The sequence below is a fragment of the Crocuta crocuta genome, unplaced genomic scaffold, assembly GCF_008692635.1.
Source record: "Crocuta crocuta isolate KB4526 unplaced genomic scaffold, BGI_CrCroc_1.0 scaffold39, whole genome shotgun sequence".
Lineage (NCBI taxonomy): Eukaryota > Metazoa > Chordata > Mammalia > Carnivora > Hyaenidae > Crocuta > Crocuta crocuta.
In genome coordinates, this window is record NW_027533334.1 from 8,020,344 (window position 1) to 8,043,171 (window position 22,828).

Genomic DNA, 22,828 nt, shown 5'->3' on the forward strand with positions numbered 1-22,828 from the left:
AAAAAATTTAAAAAAAAAGTAAATAATAAAATCTTTAAAAAATAATTAAACTGATAAAAATTTGATGTTATGTATATTTTACCACAATTTTAAAGGTTTTTATATTGATTATTCTCCTATATTGCTCTCAAGAGGTATCAGAGACTCCTAATACCAATGGTTTTCAAAACTTGGCCAAGGCCATGTGTAGCAACATGGATGGACCTTGAGCGTGTTATGCTGAGCGAAATAAGTCAGGCAGAGAAGGANGGATAAAAGGTCAAGCACAGGGAATATAGCCACTGATACCATAACAGTGCTGGACAGTGAGAGATGGTAGGTAGCTACGTTGTGGCGAGCACAGCATAAAATATAGAGAAGATGAACCCCTATCTTGTACACCTGTGACTACTGTAACTGTGTGTCAACTACAATCAGATTAAAAAAAAAATCTTAAAAAAACAATAAAACTTGGTCAAGGCCACCCAGCCACTGAAAGACAGAATCTTCAAAGAGTAAATTTCTAAGTATGTTCTGGAAGAGTGAAAGCGACTGATTTAGCAAATGGGGGAAGGGTAGGGGGACAACCAGATAAATACTATCACGAGGCTCTAAAACAAACTGCCCTCTCAGAGAATTTAAAACAAACTTCCTGGCATCCCACTGAAGCCTAAACATCTAGAACAGCATTCTGAACACCGCTAAGGGCACACAAATATTTGTTGCGGAGGAAGGACTTCTAAATGAATCACTGCTGAATAAATCTTGAACATGACCACCAAGACCCTGGGAGATCTGGGTCCGACTTATCGTTCCTGAACTAATCTCCCCTTAACGTCACCCTCTCCTAATGACTGCACTCTCTTCCTCTGTATCACACCAGATTTATTTCACTTCTTCCCTCTTACCTGACTTCCTCTGCTTCCCCAACTCTCCCGTTTTCTGATCCTTTAGAGCTGAGCCCAAACAGCACTTCCATTTTGTCTAAACAAAAAGAAAAAGAAAAGCAACCGGAGAGGCATACCTGGAGGAGGCAACGGTGTGTCATGGCCCGGTAGCAGGCTCTGTGGCTCTTGACTGTCGGCCTCTCCCCAAGACAGTAGCCCCACTTCTTGACCATGTGGAACCGTTTGGCGTGCCAGATGTGGGTCTCTAACCAGATGTTCTTCTTCTGTCTACGGTTAAATTCTAGCACCCGGTTTTTGTGACATCTTCGAGCTTTATGGCATTTATTTTTTGAATGTTCTTTTTTCTGGTGCACTGCTTTCTCCGCCTGCGATTTCAAGAAGAGAGGAGAGTCCTAGTTGGTACATATCTCAAAATAATTCAAGCGACTAACTTTAGATTAGGCAGAGTACCTCTCACACTCCATCAGTATGCTTAATTGTTTGACTTGGCGATCTCTCCAGTGAAAGAGCAGAAAGAAGGCAGAAGAGTGAAGATTTCAGAAACAGGCAAACTTAGAGAGGAAGCACACTGCTATCCCTTACTAACTGGGCATGTTTTGTGGACTATGAGGATTAGAGTATTTATAAAATGCTTCACACACTAACGCAAGCTTATTGTGGCTATTTGTATTAGAGAGTAAGAGAATAAGTCAGATGCTAGCTTTTTTGTTATTGGTTTTATTGTCTTTTAAATCTCTGAAATTGGAACTAAACCTAAAACAGGATGAAAAATGTCAAGTGAGGAAAACCTATACATTTCAATGTCAGTTAGGTACTGATAGACCATGGAAAACAAACCTTACATTAAATGTAGAAAGCATAAAATTCCTGTTCAGTTTTCACTCTTAATCTCCTCCATAGCTGAGCTAAACTTGTGTGGGGACCCAGAAGCTAAGACTTGTGGGTCACTGCTTTCAACATAGCACTGATTTCAGCAGCTCGGGCTTGAGTGAAAGTAGAAGCTGTAGACAAAACTCTTCTCCATTACTTTGCTGATGAGCTCCCCTAACCCCACCACCGGTATAGTGCCAAACACAGAAGATACGCCATGAAGAACTTTTGAATGAACTAGCAAAGACATGGGTAGTTTAGACAATCTTACAATGTCCAAGCCAAGATTTTTGGTAAAGCCAAAAACAATAAGACTCAAGCAAAATTAAATCTAAGTTTCAAGTTTTCGATGTTGAAAAAGTCAAAAAGCCAGTACTAGGCATTGTTGCTGCTTTTTCTCTTGATTTTCCAACTCTGAGCTGGCCACACTACCAAAATGCAGAGCAAAAATTGCTTATGTGGTAAGAAGATCAGGATTTTATTTTCAATCTGACGGCAGAACATCAACTATTTAACACCATAAAAATAAAAGGGATTTCCGACCTGAAATTAATGGAAAAAAATAAACTGGAAGGAGGAAGGAAGGAAGGAAGGAAGGAAGGAAGGAAGGAAGGAAGGAAGGAAGGAAGGGCTTCCAAATGCTATAAGTAATATCCAACTGCTTGCTAATTAGACAGCAAGAAGGATGGTGGGGGGGTAATGATTAAACCAAAAAATATGCAAAATGAGCATGTTGCTTTTCACTTTAGTTCTGTCAGGTTAACATTTCTCAATTTCTTTTAGGAACCACTAACTTGAACATTTACACTAAGAAAAACGTATACCTCTTTCTGGGCAATCTCCTGCAACCGCCTGGGAAGGCGTTTGACATTGTGGCTCATGGCTCTCCGTCTCATGTGCCGGGGCAGCGTCTGGAAAACCAGTGAATTAGAAGACTTCTGGGTCACTGCTTTCAACATAGCACTGATTTCAGCAGCTCGGGCTTGAGCGAAAGTAGAAGCTGTAGACAAAAATAGCACCGTATTTAAAGACAAGTCTTGAATCAATACTTCTGGTAGATCTCAGAAGGAAGACAGAGTTGAAGTACATGAACTTAAAATTCACCCACCACTCAAACGCTTAATTAGATTAATATAGATAATGGCTATATCTGTATTATAAGATTATAAACCAATCTGTTTCTACTTCTATTTTTCAAGTTCTCTATAAGGATTCAGTGTTACTTTTTTAATCATAAAAAAAGTTCAAAAGCATGTTTACAAACAAAACCTTAAAACGGAGGGCTACATGCAATATAAATCACAACCATTTTTTTAAACATATAAAGTTTCATTTATTTACTTTGGAGAAGAGAGAGAGAGCATGCAAGCAGGCAAGGTGAGAGGAGAGAGCGAGAGAGCGAGAGAGAGAGAGAGAGAGAGAGAGAGAGGGAGAGGAATCCCAAGCAGGCTCCGTGCTGTCACCACAGAGCACAGCATCGGGCTTGATCTCACAAACCGTGGGATCATGACCTGAGCCAAAATCAAGAATTGGACGCTTAACCAACTGAGCCACCCAGGCACTCCAATCACAACCATTTTCAAGTGCAACAATCACATAAGAAAACAAAGGAAAAACAAAATTTTAACAATGATTGTGACTTCAAGACTTTTTTTTCTTTAATATTTTCTGCATTGTCCAAATATGTAGTCCTAAGTATTACTAGTTTTCCTTATTGAACAGCAGGCCTTTTTTTGAAGTGTAAACAGAACGCTGGGGAAACCGAAGTGAATTTTTCCCAAAAGGCACAGACACAAGAGGCCAGAGGCCGTAAACCTAAGGAATACGGGGTTATGGACAGCAGGAGTGCAGGTGACGGGGGGAGAGTCACAGGAGATGAGATCTGAAGGGGCCCAGAGACAGGTATTTAAAGGTCTTGGTTGCCTTCGGAGTGCATTAAATTTGGTTCCATCTTTAGAGAATGCATGTAGATGCCATTTTATATTTTAAAAAAAGGGATGGGGCAAGGGCAAAGAAAGCTTTAGGAAAAGAGGAACAGTTCACAGATAAGGACTTACAAGAACACAGAGAAGAGGAAAAAAGACCAACTGAGGAAGGGAGAGCAATCAGGCCCAAGGAAACTGCAGCCACAGTCCAGACCGGAGGCGAGAAGAACCCCAAGTGGAAGGAGGAGGGGGCAGGGACAGGGAGACAGCCGAGGTGAAGAGCACTGGAAATCTGGCTGTGTCAGAAGCCAAGAGCTCATCGTATAATCAAACTTCACTTCTTCACAAACACCTACCAGTTATATACTTGGGAATCTCCTGAGAAGTGCCCTCAGGACCTGCTTTCCATCCTCCCTTTTTTTTAAACATTATTTTGGATGAAGACTGTTCATTCACATCAGGATCAACTGGGGAATGGTGGATCATTTTGGTATGCCGCTGTCGTGAAGTTCCAGGAAGAAGCTCTAGTTTATTTTCAAAAAGAAAACAAAGAGAAATATGGCAGCCTTACCAGGAACATGGATTACAGTGGAGAACACCATCTGCTGGGTGGCCATGCTAATTAGGTTTTTAGTTCTACAACCACCCTGTAAGATGGCCATTACTACCTTTCCTTTAAAGAGGAGGCAATCTACCTACAACAGGGAGGTGAATTAACTTGACCAAGTTGATAAAGCTAGCAAGTAGCATGCTGGGTAATCTTGTCAGCATGACAAATAAACCTTGCATATAAATTATGAGGGAACTTTTCTCCAAATAGAACAACATAGATTTTAAATCTAAGCTCCCTTAAATACTACAATTTTCATGATTTTGTATATTCAGTCTTTTATCATAATTCTCTGCCACACTCAAGTTGGGAGCCTGTGTTAAATTAAAGAAAAGAAATAAAAGCAAAGTCTCTAAACAAATGTCTGTGCATTGAAACCACTGACATCAAATCATGATCTGCAAAGGGAAGGAGAGGCCAGTAGAGAATTTTACAGTGTTCCTCGTATTTCCATTATAATGTTACTAAGCCCCTATAAACCATGAAACATGTTACAAAGTTTGTCACTGGGACATTTAAATGAGATAAGAGGCGTTACGGCTTACTATGTGGCATGATAGGCATCAACTGTTGGATCTGAATCTAAATCTTACAAATATGAGTCTAAAACTTCCTTAATCAGACCCAATGCACACTATTCTTTAAAGTGTCCCCCAAAAGTCCTTGGTCACCTGCTTACTATCTTCCCAAACTGGTATTTTCTATTGCTACCCAAAGAACAACTATCACCTTCGTTATCACTTTTTAAGGTTCTAAAATCAGCACACAAATTAAATGCATATATAATAAACACACTATTTCTTTTAGGAAATAAAGAAATATAATTTAATAATAATTGTGTTAATGTTGAGATAGAATATGTCCACTCTAAGATACATACAGCCAATTCTTATCATTCTCAATAGTTATGCTTTATAAAGTCACAATGAACACTGAATTAGCAAATACTGAACCACTGTTCTCAGAAGAAATATATATACGCATATACGTATACATATGCATACATACATATCACATTGATTGCAATCTCAAATCATAACAACAACTCATCCTAGTAGATTCTGTTTCCTTTATTTTACAACAGAGAAAAGAGGTTCAGAAGTGTTAAGTGATCTGCCTGAGGCCGCCCACAACTAGAACTCAATCCCCAGGAGCTTCCAGCATTATCCCACACTGGCCCACCAGTCTCCACCTCCTGGCCATCTCTGCTCTCAGCTGGGAACCTCAGCTCAGAATGTCCACATGGGGTGACTCAAATCTTTTCCCTCTCCTCGCAAGTCCACGAATAACCACCAAAGTACCATGTATTAATTTGGGGGTTACAAATAAACTTAGTGACTAGGTAAATCTGCAAAACAAAATGTGCAAATAATGAAGGTCAACTGTATCTGTTTTTAGTGCAGGTCATTTACCATTTAAATAATAACTATCAGAAAGAGCTGACATAAGCATTTTGATCCAAACAGAGTGGAGAGAGTACCATGTGTGTCTTACCTTGCTTCTGAGCTTGGAAAGGTTTCCCACCTCCATTATAGTGCTTTGTGCCTCTATCAGCCATGAAGCCAGAGGATAAAGTCACGTTGGTGGGCTGGTTTCTCATTTTCTTAGCATGTTTTCTTTCTTTTGCATTAGACATTTCTGTAAAGAAAATAATAAATTTCATATAGGGAAAGGGAAACTCCATGCAAAAATAAAAATACATTTAGTAAATAAATATTCATGTAACTCAAAATTTGATTCTTCAATACAATAAATCTTCATTTATTATAGGTGGATTGATGATATCAAAATGTTATCACGATCCTGACCTAGAGCAGAGATTCATCACCAGGGTATCTCTAGTGGGGAGCCATGAATGGTATAAACCAAACAAACCCAACTCAATAGAAAAAAATAATTCTAGCGGCGCCTGGGTGGCTCAGTCGGTTAAGCGGACGACTTCGGCTCAGGTCATGATCTCGCGGTCCGTGAGTTCGAGCCCTGCGTCTGTGCTGACAGCTCAGAGCCTGGAGCCTGTTTCAGATTCTGTGTCTCCCTCTCTCTCTGGCCCTCCGCAGCTCGAGCTCTGTCTCTCTCTGTCTCAAAAATAAATAAACGTTAAAAAAAATTCTATTGATGGAAGAGGCCATTATTAGTATTTTCCAGATTACACCTAGCTGAGTGCCTTGCACAAAGTGGGGCTCAATATATATTTGCTGAATGCAAACCTGCGTGCATAAATGGAGCGAAGTGTGCCTATAATACATTTATGAACAGAATAAGAAGTATTTGGCCAAGCACCACGTCTTCTGACACAGCAGGACTATCTGCCAAGAGACCAGCCTATCTTCCTTTTTGAAAGCAGATCCAAGTCACCAGGGCTCTCTGTTCAGACTGCGGGGAATGCGTAGAGACCTGTAAGGCTGGAAGGAGCACTCATGAATGGGAACATGGGCGGGGCCTAAGGTGGAAGAGCCCAGATCTCAGAGTGGTCGCCTGAATGACCCAACTCATTCCTTCAGAGTGGATGGCAGGAGAGGGGTGCAAGCCCGTTCCGGGGACGGCGTCCGCCCGGCGGGACAATGCAGGGAAATGACCGACACAGGAGGCTCGCGGCCGGAAAGCGGGGCCCAGGCGCAGGCTGCAAGGGATGAAGGGGGAGGTCAGCGGGGTATGAACAGAAGAAAACCGGGAGGAGAGGCGGAACGGTGCGCGGGCGCCTGGCGGGGGCCGCCACGCACACTTCCCCCAGACTCGCGGACCCTGAAAGACACCAGCCCGTCACGACTTACCGGCCAGAGGCTCTGAGGCAGCGCTTCCCGGATCGAACTACAAGGTCTGCGACGGTCCCTTCTGTGGGGACGTGTGCGGCAAGAGACCTGCAGGGCGCATGCGCCAGCGCGGCCGCGGCCTCCACGTGGCCGGGAGCCTGGCAGAGACTACAACTCCCAGAATGCAGAGCGAACCCGCCCCGGGAAATAAGTTACCACGGGGATTTTGCCCTGGGTTGGTTAGTCCCGTGAGACGCTAGCGGAGGAGGTGTACAGGATTTTTCTCTTGGAGGGGCAGCAAGATAAAAGGGTTAGCCATGACATCTTTAATCAGAAAGGTGATCAGCACTGCGAAAGCTCCAGGGGCCATCGGTCCCTACAGGTAACGAGGCGGGTGGGTGCGTGGAGTCTGGGCTTGTCGGGTCGGGGGTTTGGAGCTGGAGCCACCCGGGGTCAGAACTGGAGCGGGCCTCGGGCTTCATCTGGTCCAGCCTCCTCGAACACACTGAACCCGGAAAAGGGGTAACACACTCTTTCCAGTGGGATCCCCACTGGCAAAGGGAGCTTGTGTTCCCGGGGACTCTGCCCGGACCTGGAGGCCACTGCGTTCCGCCCACCTTAAGGGTCAGGTTTTTTTAATTTGTGGACTTTTTTTTGTTTGTAACCATTTTATCCAGATATAATTCACATACCCATAAAATCCAACCCTTAAAGTGTACAATTCAGTGTTGTTGTTGATTATACAAAGTACTCACCACTACATAATCAGAATATTTTAATCACCTCCAAAAGAAACCCTATACCCATTAGCAGTGACTCCCCATTTTTTCCCACTAAACCCTGGCAACCACTAATTTACTCTCAGTTTCTCTGGATTTGCCTCTTCTGTACTTCTCCTGTAAATGGAATCCTACAATATGTGGTCCTTTGTGACTGACTCCTTTCACTTAGCATCATGTTTGGTCTAACCCTCTCTTAATTCAAAGGAATAAATCCCATGAACACATGTGAGTGTCTTCTCTGGAGAGTTGACTTCTTTTCGCGGAGATACTTAGCAAATCGCTGCTCGTCTACCCAAGACACTGATATTTATAACCCATAGAGAAATACAATGGATGTTTATAAATTAGTTGCCTATGCTCATTTCCTACTAATAAAATAAAAAAGTCACAACGAAAATCATTTGCCAATATTGCCCTGACATGCTTTAGCTAAATGTATGTATACTGGCCAGAAAGTATGCACTGTGTACATGCACTTCCACGTGTCAGAGTGCTGTTAATATAAAAAGGTTAATTGCTTTTTTTAAGTTTATTTATTTTGAGGGGGTCGGGGTGGGGAAGAGAGTATCCCAAGCTGACAGTGGAGAGCCTGACTTGCAGCTCATTCACACAAACCTTGAGATTATGACCTGTGCCGAAATTAAGAGTCTGATAAGGTTAATGGACTGAGCCACCCAGAAATTTGTTACTTTCTTAAAATGTCTCTGCTTTAAAGCTATTAAATCTTATCCTATGCATTCTTGGAGGCTTTTTGTCCCTAATATAATTTTTGTTTAACTACTTCATAAAGTATACAGTGTACCCTTTTCCCAGTTTTCCTTTTAAAAATATAGTATCTGATCACTGTTAAAAGAGTCACAGATGGAAAACTTCTATACCTGAAACACTTGGACTATGACCTGCATGTATTGAGTACCTACCCTATGTCAGGCACTGCAGGAGATACAAAAAATGTATAAGAATTAATCCAGTGTGAAAGATATTCAAACATGTAGGAGATAGAAAAGGAAACATTTTCATGTAATGCATGCTGCATGGTGGTCACTATGACAATCACCTTCTTAAGTCCCATCCTCATTTTACACAAAGAAAACCTCTGTCCAAGGTCAGACAGTCCGTAAGTGGCAGAGCTGGATTTGAACAAGCCCTAGCTCCCTCCTCTAAACCATACTGCCATGAGAAATAGCACTTCTTGGTAGCAGAACGGTAATTATTATAGCAGGATTAGAAATAAATGCAGTGGGAGTAAGGCATCAAGGGGGGGGGGGGCGCGCAGGGATGGCAGAAAAGGAAAAGAAAGAAATTGATGGTAACTGGGGACAGAGGAAGAGAAGGATCTAAGAGGGCTCCTGAGACAGGTAGTCCTTGAGCTGAGTTTTGAAGGTTGGGTTTGCCATTTGTATAGTACTGTCGTAAAGTGATCTTTAAAATTACTTTAAGGACTTCACCAGGAAGTCATGGGGTGAAGTTCATTCCAGGTAGAGGGAATGACTTGAGGCATGGTGGTGGAGGAATACATGGCATATTTTTTGGAGGAAGTTTTAGTAATCCAACTACGACTTTTACTTTTTTTTTCCCATTTGCCAAATCTGTGTACCACCTGTATCATAATTTACTTAACACTTTAACTTAAGGGGTCTCACTTGAAGACATTTAAAAAGGAAATTTTACAGCAGTACTGTAAACAGAAAACAACCTGATGGAAAGTAACAGTGGAAAAATAAACTCAATTAAGTAAAAGGTATTCTTAAATTCTAGGAAGCTGCTGCAGTTGGCTCAGAACCCAAGACTGCTCTCTCTGTTAAAAATTATAAATTTCAGGGCACCTGCCTGGTTCAGTAGATTAAGTGTTGGACTTCTTTTTTTAGAGAGCTCAAGCTAGGGGGAGGGGTGCAGAGAGGGCAGAAGGAGAGAGAATCTTAAGCAAGCTCCACACTCAGCCTGACACGGGGCTTGATCCTATGACCCTGAGATCATGACCTGAGCCGAAAACAAGAGTCCAGTGCTCAACCAGCTGAGTCACCCAGGAGCCCCAAGCATCTGACTCTTGATCTCAGCTCAGGTCTTGATCTCAAGATTGTGAGATTGAGCCCTACGTTGGACTCTACACTGGGCATGAAGCCTACTTCAAAAAAAAAAGTGCTAGATTTCTTTTTTCCTTAAAAATGATATTTTTTTCTTTCATATCATTAGAGGATTGATCTCATAATCACTAACATTTATTGATGCTCACTCAGCACAAAGCACTGTTCTAGGTGCTTTAGGTGCACAGTTATTATTACAGTACTCGTTTTTCAGATGAAGAACTTGACCTACACGTGGTTAAATAATATGCCCAAGGTCAACCACTAGGATGGGATGTGACAGAATTTGAACTTAGGCAAGCTTTAGAGCTCAATGGTCATCATTAATTTGCTGTCTCCTCCCATGGAATTACTGAAAGAGAATCGAAAAGGGAATCATTTCCTTACTGTAATTCAGTGTTTGTATGTGACCTACACTTTGAGAAACACAGGCTCGGAGTTGAACTTTGAATCTAAATTTTTGTTTTGCCTCTTGCTAAAAATTAGCTTGTAGCAAGTTCTGGACTGTGATCATTTTCAGTGCCACACTGAAGAGTATAAACTTTATTTTGTATGCACTGAGGAGCATTCAAATGTTTTTGGAGAGGAAACGACGTGATCAGATTTCTTTCTTTTTTAATGTTTATATTTATTTTGAGAGAGAAAGAACACATGCTAGTGGGGGAGGGGCAGGGGTTAGGCGGGGAGAGAGAGTCCCCAGCAGGTTCCACATTGTCAGCACAGAGCCTGACCTGGGGCTTGAACCCACAAACCATGAGATCATGACCTGAGCTGAAATCAAAAGTCGGACATTTAACTGACGGAGCCACCCAGGCGCCCCCCAGTCAGATTTCTTTTAAGAGGAATAATTATTTGGAAAGGACATTAAGAATAGTTACAGGGGTATTACAATAAAAGTAAAAATCAGCAATCTTTTTCCTCCTCTGCCCTGACCCCTCTCCCTCAATCACCCAGTGGTTTTCCTTCAGAGCAAAAGCAACACTTAACCAGAAACAAAAACAAAATGATTGTAGAGCCTGGAGCATACACCTTCCTCAAGTGTGTACTTTATTGAAGAAAGCAAGCAGGGCAGTAATATGCCTGGTTGACTTTATAGAGCTGCAAGAAAAAAGAAGGGAACTATAATATACCAGTGTGATAGAAAAGATATCAACCAGCTTCGCTCTGTGGGGACTTCCCAGGACATTGTGTCTCTCGTGCTCTTTTGTATCCAGTGATCATACAAGGCCACTAAAAATGGTGCTAATTTTCAATATTTTATCTTGAAGAAAACCACACTCCTAACTAACTAGTTATATCCTGATAAAGCTAATTAGACATGGTTTAAGAACCATCTGAAAACAAATTTTTGTGCAGGGAGTTTGTAATTAGCACAGTTGTTGAAAATTCCAGGTCTTTAGGAAGAATTCAAATGTGTTGAACTTTCAGTCCTTGGCATTGTGATGGATGGGGTGTTGTCACCAATTAACTAATCAGCTGAGCACATTTCAGGAGTACCCCAGGACAGAACCTTGAGTGATTTCAACATCACATTGCATTGCTTTCCATTTTGCTAGCGCACTATCCAAATAGTCGTGACATTTAAAAGTGATGGTCCATGTAGCACAGATTACAATACATTACAATTACAATGAGAATTATTACTAAGATGCTTTTGAAAGTGTTATTATCCTTTGACTTGACAGTAGAACAGTACACTTTTAAATGTTCTGGAAACCTAATGACTTGTCTGTGGATAGTAGGTTTCTTATTCTCAGGAAGGGCCAACTATCTATTTTTGCGAACAATCTCTTTACTAATCTTTAAGACATAACTCACATAGCTCAGATAGTCTTAGAGGCCTGTTAATCTTCTGAGAATAAATGAATTCCTTTTTACTATTATAAATTTTTTAAAATTTTATTTAGAGAGGGGAGGAGGGAGAGCATTAGTGCGTGTGAACAGGGGAGGGGCAGAGAGAAAGGGTAAGAGAGAATCCCAAACAAGCTACATGCTGACAGCACAGAGCCCCGCTGAGCCCCACAAACCATGAGATCATGACCTGAACCGAAATCAAGAGTCAGATGCTTAATCAGTTGAGCCACCAAGGCACTGCAATACATTTTTTGACCAATGGTAATGAAATGGGCTTAAACTATATTTTATATATAGAGAGAGTTAAAATTATTTTGCAAAGGGCCCAAGGTAGCCTAATTCTACACAGGACAATTAATAGAAACCTTGTTAGTTGATACTTTTCAACCTGAAAAAAGCTCACACACTAACAAACTCAATAGTTACCTGTTTCTGGGCCAGGGTGAATAGTTATTCTGGGCCAGATAGTTGAGGAGAATTTCTAGACTTTCTAAATCATTAACCAAGTTAAAGTCTACCCTCTTTAGCTCTCCAAGCCCACACAATAAGCCAGTGGGTCCTGCTAAAAAGACATTTTACTAATAGGCAAAGTCATTTAAGCTAGTAAGTAGTTAGCAAAACATCAACAAGAAGTTATTGTGTGCTCACTAGTGCAAGGAATCACGTAGGCCCTGCACAGCTGGAGACAGTAACACACAGCTCCTGCCTTCAAGAAGTTTACAGTCTGGCATGCACCCAGAAATAGGATAAGAACAGAACTAGCTATACTGTAAGACGTGATCCATCCCGTTCATGGTATCAGAAAGGCTCCAGAAAAGCTTAGTATTTGCCCTGGGGAAATTGTGTTTGTGTGTGTGTGTGCTGCAGTTTTCAGTTTTGTTGACAGTAGCAAAGTATTAGAATCAAGGGGTGCCTGGGTGGTTCAGCCGACTCAGTGTTGGACTCTTGATTTCAGCTCAGGTCATGATGTGGTTCATTAGATCAAGTCCCTCATGCTCTCCAATGCCAGTGAGGAATCTGCTTGGGAGTCTCACTCTCCCTCTTTCTCTCTGTCCCTCCTCTGCTTACAATCTCTCTCTGTGTCTCAAAATAAATAAATAAATAAATACATTTAAAAATATATTGGAATCAATGGTAACTAGTAAAGTTTGTCCATACAATAAAATACTGTGTAGTTGTTAAAAGAATAAGGATGCATTCTGCATATAGTTATAGAAAGATTGTGATATACCATTGAGTGAAAAAAGCAAAATGTAGAAAAGCGCTTAGTATACCATATGCTGTATAAACAGGGAGAAGATATATTTAATTTATATATATATGAAATATACATCCATGAAGAAACTTTGGAAGTATGTAAAGGAAAGCATTGGTTTTCTGTAGGGGCTGGAAACTGAGCAGGAGGAGGAAAAGGAGAGAAAGGAGGAGACTTTTTACCGAGATTCATTGTATTTCTAGATTTTTGATCTATGTGAATGTTCTATTCAAAAAATTATTTTTTTTAATTTTTAATGTTTTTTTTAAATTTATTTCTGAGAGAGAGAGAGAGTGTGTGTGTGAGCAGGGGAGGGTCAGAGAGAAAGGGNTAAAAAATTATTACGAGAAAAATGATAGGGATGCCTGGCTGGCTCAGTCAATAGAGCATGTGACTCTTGATCTCAGGATTGTGAGTTCAACCCCACATTGGGTGTAGAACTTATGTAAACAAATAAATAAATGTGTGTATATATATATATATATATATATATATATACATACATACAANATGTAAGATTGGAAATGAGAAGATGCTCTGTCTACATAAGCATAGAAATGGTAAAACAAATTTTACTTTTAAATTTAAATTGATACCAAAGTTTCTTTATCAACATTTTATTTTTTTTTTATTTTTTTTATGTTTTATTTATTTCTGAGAGAAAGACAGAGACAGCGTGAACAGGGGAGGGTCAGAGAGAGAGAGAGGGAGACACAGACTCTGAAACAGGCTCCAGGCTCTGAGCTAGCTGTCAGCACAGAGCCCAACGCGGGGCTCGAACCCACGAACTGTGAGATCATGACCAGAGCTGAAGTCGGACGCTTAACCGACTGAGCCACCCAGGCGCCCCTCAACATTTTAAAAATGGTGATAATGCCACTGAATTGTGTACCTAAAAATGGTTAAAATGATAAATTTTATGTTATATATACATTTTTCCACAATTAAAAAGAGAAACAACAGAGGTGTTTTCCTTATCCAGAAGCTAATAAGTTTTTTTAAGTTGGTTTGTTTGATTCTTTCAAGTCTCGGTGTGGCTTATTCTGTTTCTTGTGATTTTATCCTAATTCTGAAATTTAGTATCCTCATTACAAAACAAGTCATTTCCAAAAGCAAGCCCTTTACAGCAATAAAGCGTTCCCATCATAAGTGGATCCTTAATTGACACTTCAAGAAGCGATAGTGAATCTTGTCTGAGAATAAGTACTTCTTTTCTCACAGTGCTCTTGGCATTGCATTTTTGTTGTTATTGTCTTGCAGCTCTATTGAGGTGTAAGTTACATTCACTTCACTCATTTTAAGTGTAGAGCTCCATGAGTTTTGGTAAATTCTTAGAGCCATGCATTTGCTACCACAGTCAAGTTTTAGCACATTTCCATCACCCCCCCCACAAAATTCCCTCATATCCATTTGTGGTCAGTCCCCACTGGCCCCAGGAAGTCACTAATCTACTTTCTGCTGTTATACTTTCTCTTCGAGAATTTCATATAAGCGGAATCAAATAATATGTAGTCTTTGGTTGGATCTATCACTGGATGTTTATTTTTTGTTTTTCTTTTTTGCTATCATAAATAATGCTGTTCTCAACATTCATGTGAAGTCTTTGGACATATATTTTCCTTTCTTTTTGGTAGCTGCCTAAGAAAGGAATTGCTTGGTTGTATATTAAGTATATGTTTAAATTTTTAAGAAACTTGCCGAACTTTTCCAAAGCATCTGTACTGTTTTGCATTCCCACCAACGGTGGGAATATTATAGGGTCCTGGTCACTTCACATCCTCACCAGTACTTACTGTTATCAGTGGCACCTTATTTTGTGTAATGATATCTATTGAGATTTTGCTTTACGTTTTTCTAAGCAGTAATAATGTTGAACATCTTGCATCTACTTCCTGGCTCTTCATATGTCTTCTTTTATGAAATATCTGTTCCAATCACTTGCCCATATTTTATTGGGTTATACTGAGTTATTCGAGTTCTTTATATATTCTGAGTACAAGTTCTTTGTTAGGTATATGTTTTGCAAATAGTTTCTCCCAATCTGTGACTTGTGTTTCCATTTTCTTAAAGATCTCTTTCAAAAAGCAAAAGGTTTTCATGTTAATGAAGCCCCATTATTAATTCTTTTAGTTTACATTTTGTGCTTTTCATGTCCTAGCAAAGAAATCTTTTAGCATTGACTTTTGTGTTTTATATCTTATATACACACTGGATTTCTGTTTATTGCAGTCAAGCTGTGTTAGTCGACAGGACCGTTTACATCTCAGGACAGATAGGCATGGACCCTGCAAGTGGACAGCTTGTGCCAGGTGGGGTGGCAGAGGAAGCCAAACAAGTAAGTCGTTTTTCACATTTGAAGTGCCCTCCTTTATTACTTTTTAATACTGACAGTATTAAGAATCCACTTGGCTGGGGCACCTGGGTGGCTCATTCAGTTAAGTGTCCGACTTTAGCTCAGGTCATGATCTCATGGTCTGTGAGTTCGAGCCCCACGTCAGGCTCTGTGCTGACAGCTCAGAGCCTGGATCGTACTTCAGATTCTATATCTCCCTGTCTCTCTGTCCCTCCTTTGCGCACTCTCTCTCTCTCTCTCTCTCAAAAATAAATAAACATTTAAAAATAATAATAAAAATAAAATAAAATAAAAAATAAATAAATTTAACAAAAAGAATCCACTTGGCTGATTTTTTATAGAGGTTATCAGATAAATGCTTTTAAACTTACTTACTGATTGATTTAAGACAGTTTTATATCAGTAGAAAGTCCAAGCTTTGAGGAATCATTTAACAACAACAAAAAAGTCTACCTTCCAAGGGTGACTTCAAACCTGAGTTCTTGGATAGTCACTAAACTGCAGTCATTATTTTTCAGTATATACATATATCAAACCATCATATTACATACCTAAAAATGATACAATATTATATGTCAGTTTTCTCAATAAAATCACTTAAATCTCAGTAAAATTATTGAAATCAGATAGCATCTTGCCACTTCCCCATTNAAAAAAAAAAACCACAAAAGTAACAGTCAGCATTTGTTACTGAGAGAAACCTATCAAAGATTATATGCAATGTTTTTTTTTTTAAGTAAGAATGAGGCATATAATTTTAATCTAATAAATATAATTAAATTATAATTTTATGCATTCACTGAGTCATTTGTAATATCCAAAGATAGAAAACAATCTAAATGTCCAGCCATAAGAAACTGATGAAATACTGATGAAATAAATCATGCTAGACCCATACAACTAAATTAATGTGGAAAAATCTCCTAAGATAAATTGTTACACGATAAAATAAAACCCAGATGCAGACCAGCTTGCAGAATATGCTACCATCTGCTGGGGGTGAGGGGGTGGGTGGCATTTATGCTGGTATAAGCATTGACTGCAAGGATATACAAGAAGCTGCGGAAGAGGGAAGTAAGGGTAGGAGACATCTTTTCACTGTATATGGCTTTTTTATAGCTGCTGAATTTTTTTGCCATAACTATGTTTTTCTTATTTAGAAGATTTTTTTTTTTTTTTTAATAAAAATGTCAGGGTGCCTGGGTGGCTCAGTCGGTTAAGCACCTGACTCTTGATTTCAGCTCAGGTCGTGATCTTATAATCATGAGATCAAGCGCTGCATGAGACTCCACACTGAGTGTGGAGCCTGGTTAAAACTCTCTGTCCTTCTATCTCTCTCTCTCTCTCTCTCCCCCACACACCTTCCTCTGCCCCTCCCCCACATGCACGTGTATACTCTCAATTCAAAAAAAAAAGAAGAAAAAAAAATCAAATATTATAATGTACCCAGTAAAGTGGAAAAGAGTAATGAATTGAAAAAATTGTACATTAAAGACTGAGTGAAAACCTGATGTTTTTCCAAAGGCCAGAGTGTCAAGCATACACCTAATTTACTAATACTGTTTTTTGAGAAAAAGAACTCTTTAAAATCAATTATTGCTTTAAAAGAAAACATGTTTTAATGCTCACTAGCTCTTATTTACCCTCATAGCAATACAGAGTTCAGAACTCCAGAAGCTATCTCTGTTTCAGCTTCATGGACATTGGCTAAGAACTTCGGATCCTCTAGCACTGAAGAAGAGACTTCAGTCCAGTCTTTTTACCCATAGAGGGAGACAATGTCTCACTACATTTCAGAAAGATTCATTCCATTATAGGAAAGCCAAGAAGCAGTTCACTTGGTAGCCTAGAAGGAGAATTTCCTAGAAAGGGAGAATTTTCTTGCAACATTAAGCTTCTTAAGGAGGTATTAGTAAAAGTTGACTAATTGAATTGAAACAAAGCTTTAATATAACATCCATCTAGTGCCTTAGGTCTTTCTTGCCTTGCTTCATAGGCTCTTACAAACATGGGTGAAATTCTGAAAGCTGCTGGCTGTGACTTCACTAATGGTGAGCAATTTGATATTCCCTTACATTTCTGTTTGATACCTCTGTGGTCTTTTTGAAGGACATAAAGCATCCAGTAATATGCCATGATGTATCTTTGTTGGTTTTGAAAGTTGTTTTAATTTCGGTCCCATTGTAATCAATTCAGTCACAGAACCATGTATGTTTTCCTAAGTAATATTTTTGAGTGAGACCACATAGCTAAACCTAATAACGATGTGTATATATATCTTTTAGTGGTGAAAACAACTGTTTTGCTGGCTGACATAAATGACTTCAACACTGTCAATGACATCTACAAACAGTGTAAGTAATTTGGCTTTATTACTATATTCCATTTTAAGAGAAATGAGTGTATTAACCTTTATGAGTCTATTATGAATTAAGAATGATAGGAGTTGCTAAAGAAATGACCATAGATCCTGTCCTAAAAGAATTGTCTGATTAGAAACATGCAGTTTGCCACCATGAAAAAGATCCAAGATACTTCTATGGAATTCCCTAGAATGATATACTACAGTCTTACAAATTCATTTTCCCAAAGCTTAATATTGGTATACTCTTCTCAGGCTTTTTAAGCCCTCCTAATAATTTTTTTTTTTAACACACAGATTGTATTTTTTAATGCTGGGATATGACCTTGCCACCATCACTGTTCTGGCTCTCAGAATCTTTAGCTGGTTAATTACTTAATGGTTTTATGCCTTGGTTTCCTCATATGCAAAATGGGGATAAAACTTTATAGGGTTGTTAGAATGCTTAAGTGAGTTCATTTCACATAAGTATCACCTTAAAAATAAAACCCCATTCGTATCACGCAAGATCAAAGTCTCAAAGCATGGGAGTATTTTCCTTTTTCCTAGAAAGCTAAGACATTTTTAAAAGTATTCACTGTCATAGAAATCCTATGGCAAAATATTTTATCAAACAAATATGAGTGTTAGCTTCTCTTTTTCAGTGTTGCTTGTATATGACCACTGATAGATCTATGAAGCACTTACCAGATTCTTGATTGTGCAGTCACAATACAGTGTCTGAAAACTAAAATAAAATTCTTTTAAATTTAGATTTTAAGAGCAGTTTTCCTGCGAGAGCTGCTTACCAGGTTGCTGCTTTGCCCAAAGTAAGTACACTTTAAAATGACTAATGTACACAATTTTAGATTTCTACACTATTATCTGAATATAACAAACTAAGCACTTTGGCAGGAAATTTTTAAAAGAAAAAAAAGAAATAATCTGTTTTCCAGGATCTTTTTTTTTTTTTTTTAATGTTTACTTACCTTTGAGAGAGACAGAGCCAGAGCACAAGTGGAGGAGGGGCAGAGAGAGAGGGAGACCCAGAATCCAAAGCAGGTTCCAGGCTCTGAGCTGTCAGCATAGAACCCAACGTGGGGCTTGAACCCACAAGTCATGAGATCATGACCTGAGCCGAAATCAGACGCGCCCAACCAACTGAGTCATCCAGGTGCCCCTCTGTTTTCCAGGATGTTAAAATCTAAAGGAAATACCCAATATTATATGCACAAGGTAAAAAAAAATAAACTTAAGACATTTTTTTAAATTTATTAATTGTCAAGAGAGAGAAAGAGGGAGCACAAGCTGGGAAGGGACAGAGAGAGAGAGGAGACCGAGAATCCCCAGCAGACTCCAGGCTGTCAGCACAGAGGCTGATGCAGGGCTCAGACTCACGAACTGCGAGATCATGACCTGAGCTGAAATCAAGAATCTGATGCTTAATACACTGAGCCACCTAGATGCCCCAGGAAACTTAAGAAATTTTTAAAAGTTGTCTTAAAAATTAAGAAAATTAAAAATTAAGGTCACACATGAACATAAACACAACAGAATCAGGGGGCTTAAATTGTAAGAAAAAGTAACATAGCTGTATTATTTTCGCATGAGCCAGGTTAGTGAGTCTTCAGTAAAACAAACAAACAAACAAAACACTTGTATAGTAAAAGCTCTAGATCTTCTATTAGAAAAAGAATCTCAAAACCAGTGGCTCGCATATTTTCTCACCATCCTTAATTTGTTATTCAAGCCTAATTAGAAGCTCTTAGCAGCGCGGTATTCCTGTCTACAAAGCAGCAGCTCCCACTGACCTCCCCTGGTAATTTCTTATCATTTTAATTGGCTGTTACCAGAATGGTCAGTATCATCAAACTGAAGTAAGGTATTGGCTATAGTAGAAAAACCTCTGAACTTGGAATCAGAAGACATGGGTTTGAACCTCTGCCACTTAGCTCTGTGTCCTGGGACACGTTGAATTACCTCTCCAGGCTCTGGTGTATCATTGTCAGGACTGAGGAGGGGACACTGTCTGATGGAGCTGCAGCGAGACTCCCGTACGCCAGTGCTTATGAACGTGTTCGGCATGGGAGCCCGGCCTGTCCTGGGTTCTCAGTGAATGCTTCCTCGTCCTTTCCTTCTTGGAGAATTTAATATTAAAAATTCCATATTGCTGTTAGTTGCATGCATTTTTAGTAGGCAGTACGGAGCTCTCTTAATTTGTAAAAAATTACCGGGGCGCCTGGGTGGCTTAGTCGGTTAAGCGTCCGACTTTCGCTTGGGTCATGATCTCGCGGTTCGTGGGTTCAAGCCCAGCATCGGGATCTGTGCTGACTGCCAGCTCGGAGCCTGGCGCCTGTTTTGGTCTGTGACTCCCTCTCTCTCTGACCCTTCCCTGCTCACGCTGTCTCTCTCTCTCTCCTAGAAATAAATAAAACATTTAAAAAAAAAATTTGTAAAAAATTACCTAAAGTTCCTTCCTTGTCTTCCCCGCAGGGGAGCCGGGTAGAGATTGAAGCGGTGGCTGTCCAGGGACCCCTCACAACAGCATCGCTGTAAGCGGGGCCGGCATGATTTAGCCTGGAATCTCAGCAGCATTTTTAAATTAACATCTTAATCTTTACAGTTGATGTTGGAAAGTGTATGATTGACTAAAACATTGGAAGTTACTATGGAAATACCATATAATTGGGGGAAATGAGCATGAACTGAAGGTCTGATGACAACTCCAGTTACTGGTGTTATAAATCACACACACACTTGTGTGACTGGATGTGAAAAAAGACACACGCATTCCGTACATCTGCAAATAAATGAAAGTAAAGGGAAATAACATGTAGGAGAGAGGGGTTGCTCTTCATGATAAATAATAAAAGCACACCTAATTCAATTAAAGCCTATTAATTTAATGACGTGCAGTATTTAATTCTCACATCAGCTATGTAACTCTGTTTTTACTTGGATAAATTAAAGTACTTAAGTTTGAATGATAGAGGTGAAGGGGAAGAAAGTGGACCACAATTTTCATAGATAATATTTTTCTAATGGAAATAAACAGACATGCAGATTTTCCTTGGTGTGATCTGTTCACTTATTTTTTTTAACAGTTTAATTTATACATTAAAGCACTTACCTAAAGGTGGTGGGAACCATGAAGTTATCTATTTTTTTCTCAAAACTTACTTCTGACTTTCTGTATTTTTACACTGTTGTAACAGGCTGTGTATAACTACTTTGTGTTAAAGTCTTTTAATTTAGACAAGTACCACATGAGTACTTCCTTGCTGTAGAATACATTCCAACGCGGAAGTATATAGATTAAAAAGTAGAAGTACCCAGGGGCGCCTGAGTGGCTCAGTCACTTAAGTGTCCGACTCTTGATTTTGGCTCAGGTCATGAGCCCACACAGTTCGTGGGATTGAGCCACCAGCGCAGAGCCTGCTTGAGATTCTCTCTTTTCCTCTCTCTTCTCTGCCCCTCCCCTGCTCACGAACATGCATGCTCTCACTCTCTCTCTCAAAATAAATAAATAAATAAACTTAAAAAAAAAAAAGAAGTACCCTTCACTCAGTCTCCCTCCCACAGACAACCACTGCTAAGAGTTTTGAATATAACCAGCAGACCATTTTCTATTCTTTACATACTTGATCATCCAGTTTGGTTTCAGCTGGTTTACATAAATGGAACTTTATGTATTATTCTCAGATTGCTGTCTTCTGTCTTGAAGATTTTCCATATACATACACATAGGTCTACCTCGTTTTTAAAGCTGTTGTAGAGTGTTCTTTTGTGAGAATATGGCTCAGGTGATTTAACCTCCCCTCCAAACAGTGTTCCGTGTTTCAAGACAATCATATTACAGCAATGCTGCCATAACATTCTTAAACATACACATACCATTCTTAAGTATACAAAATTGTTAGAGCATGTTACATGACAACCATCTCATTTTTATAAAGATAATTTGGTGACCCGCTTCTGAATTATTTCCCAGATGTTTCAGCTTATTGTAGAAGTGTCATGCTAATTTGGAAAGCTTGGTCAACCAAAAGGTAACATGAGATGCTGCTAAGAACAGTTTTAAGAGCACAGACTTTGGAGTAATTCCATTGAGGTTCTAGGCCCACATCCACCACTATTAGCCACATGACCTTCAGCTAGCTATTGAACCCCTTAAAGCCTCAGTCTCCTGAGAGATCGTAATTGCACCTCCTCAAAGGGATGTCATAAGGATGAAATAAAATAATGAATATGAAAAATCGCTTTGCGGAGCGTAACACACAGCAAAGGCTCAAAAAGGCCACCTCTGTTTAGCAGTATTTAATAATTATTAATCATATGGAATAACGTGTTAGATGGAAAAGTTTCTGCAATTTAGATAACTAAATTTGTTAACAAAAGATAAGTATGACAACTCTTCAAGTAGGCATGTTTGGGGAGTATGGCAGAGTGAATTGATAAAACAAGATTAGGCACTGAAAATTATTTTAGACATTTTTACATGATGCAGTATAGTGGTTAAAGTCATGGACTCTAGAGCCAAACTACCCGAGTTCAGATCCTGTTCCACCATTTATAAACTTTACAACTTTGGGCAAGTTATTTCAGCTCTCATCTGTTCTGTAAAATGTCTCTGATTCATCTATAAAATAGGGATATTAGTGGTACCTACCTTATAAAGTTATAAGGATTAAATAAATTAATACATATAAAGCATTTAGAATAATGCCTGGCACATAGCTATGATGATGATGATAATCCTAGAAGCCTTTCCATTATTTGGCAATAAAAAGAAATGAGCTGTCAAGCCATAAAAAGACATAAGCATTTACTTAAATGCATGTCGCTAAGTGAAAGAAGTCCGTCAGAAGAGGCTATACACAGCACGATCCCAGCTAGGACATAATGGAAAAGGTGAAACTATGGAGATGGTAAAATGGATTAGTGGTTGTCAAGGGTCTGGAGATTGGTGGGGAGGTAGGGGAGGGATGAAAAGGTGGAACACGGGAGGTTTTTAGGGCCATGAAACTCTTCTGTATGATACTGTCATGGTGGGTACATGTCATCATGCATTTGTCAAAAACCATAATGCACAGCCCAAAAAGTGATCCCGGGTGTAA

At 39.5% G+C, this 22,828-nt stretch overlaps 2 protein-coding genes across 2 annotated transcripts in view; one reads left to right on the forward strand and one right to left on the reverse strand.

Annotated features, from left to right (window-relative positions):
- The window catches only part of POP1 (POP1 ribonuclease P/MRP subunit), a 35,711-nt gene extending 28,585 nt beyond the window's left edge, over positions 1–7,126 (reverse strand). Inside the window, exons 1-5 of the mRNA XM_077748235.1 lie at positions 7,064–7,126; positions 5,787–5,930; positions 4,039–4,206; positions 2,582–2,757; positions 1,004–1,252 (exon numbers count right to left, since the gene is read on the reverse strand). Of these exons, the coding sequence (XP_077604361.1) occupies positions 1,004–1,252; positions 2,582–2,757; positions 4,039–4,206; positions 5,787–5,928 (735 nt within the window). The 5' untranslated portion in view covers positions 5,929–5,930; positions 7,064–7,126. The remainder of the gene's footprint in view (positions 1–1,003; positions 1,253–2,581; positions 2,758–4,038; positions 4,207–5,786; positions 5,931–7,063) is intronic.
- Positions 7,127–7,244: 118 nt separating this feature from the next.
- On the forward strand, positions 7,245–20,780 carry RIDA (reactive intermediate imine deaminase A). The gene is made up of 6 exons (XM_077748185.1): positions 7,245–7,424; positions 15,247–15,352; positions 17,367–17,421; positions 17,656–17,724; positions 18,486–18,541; positions 20,205–20,780. Exons 1-6 carry the CDS (start codon positions 7,360–7,362, stop codon positions 20,265–20,267), a joined length of 414 nt encoding a protein of 137 aa, XP_077604311.1. The 5' UTR covers positions 7,245–7,359; the 3' UTR covers positions 20,268–20,780.
- Positions 20,781–22,828: the final 2,048 nt, after the last annotated feature.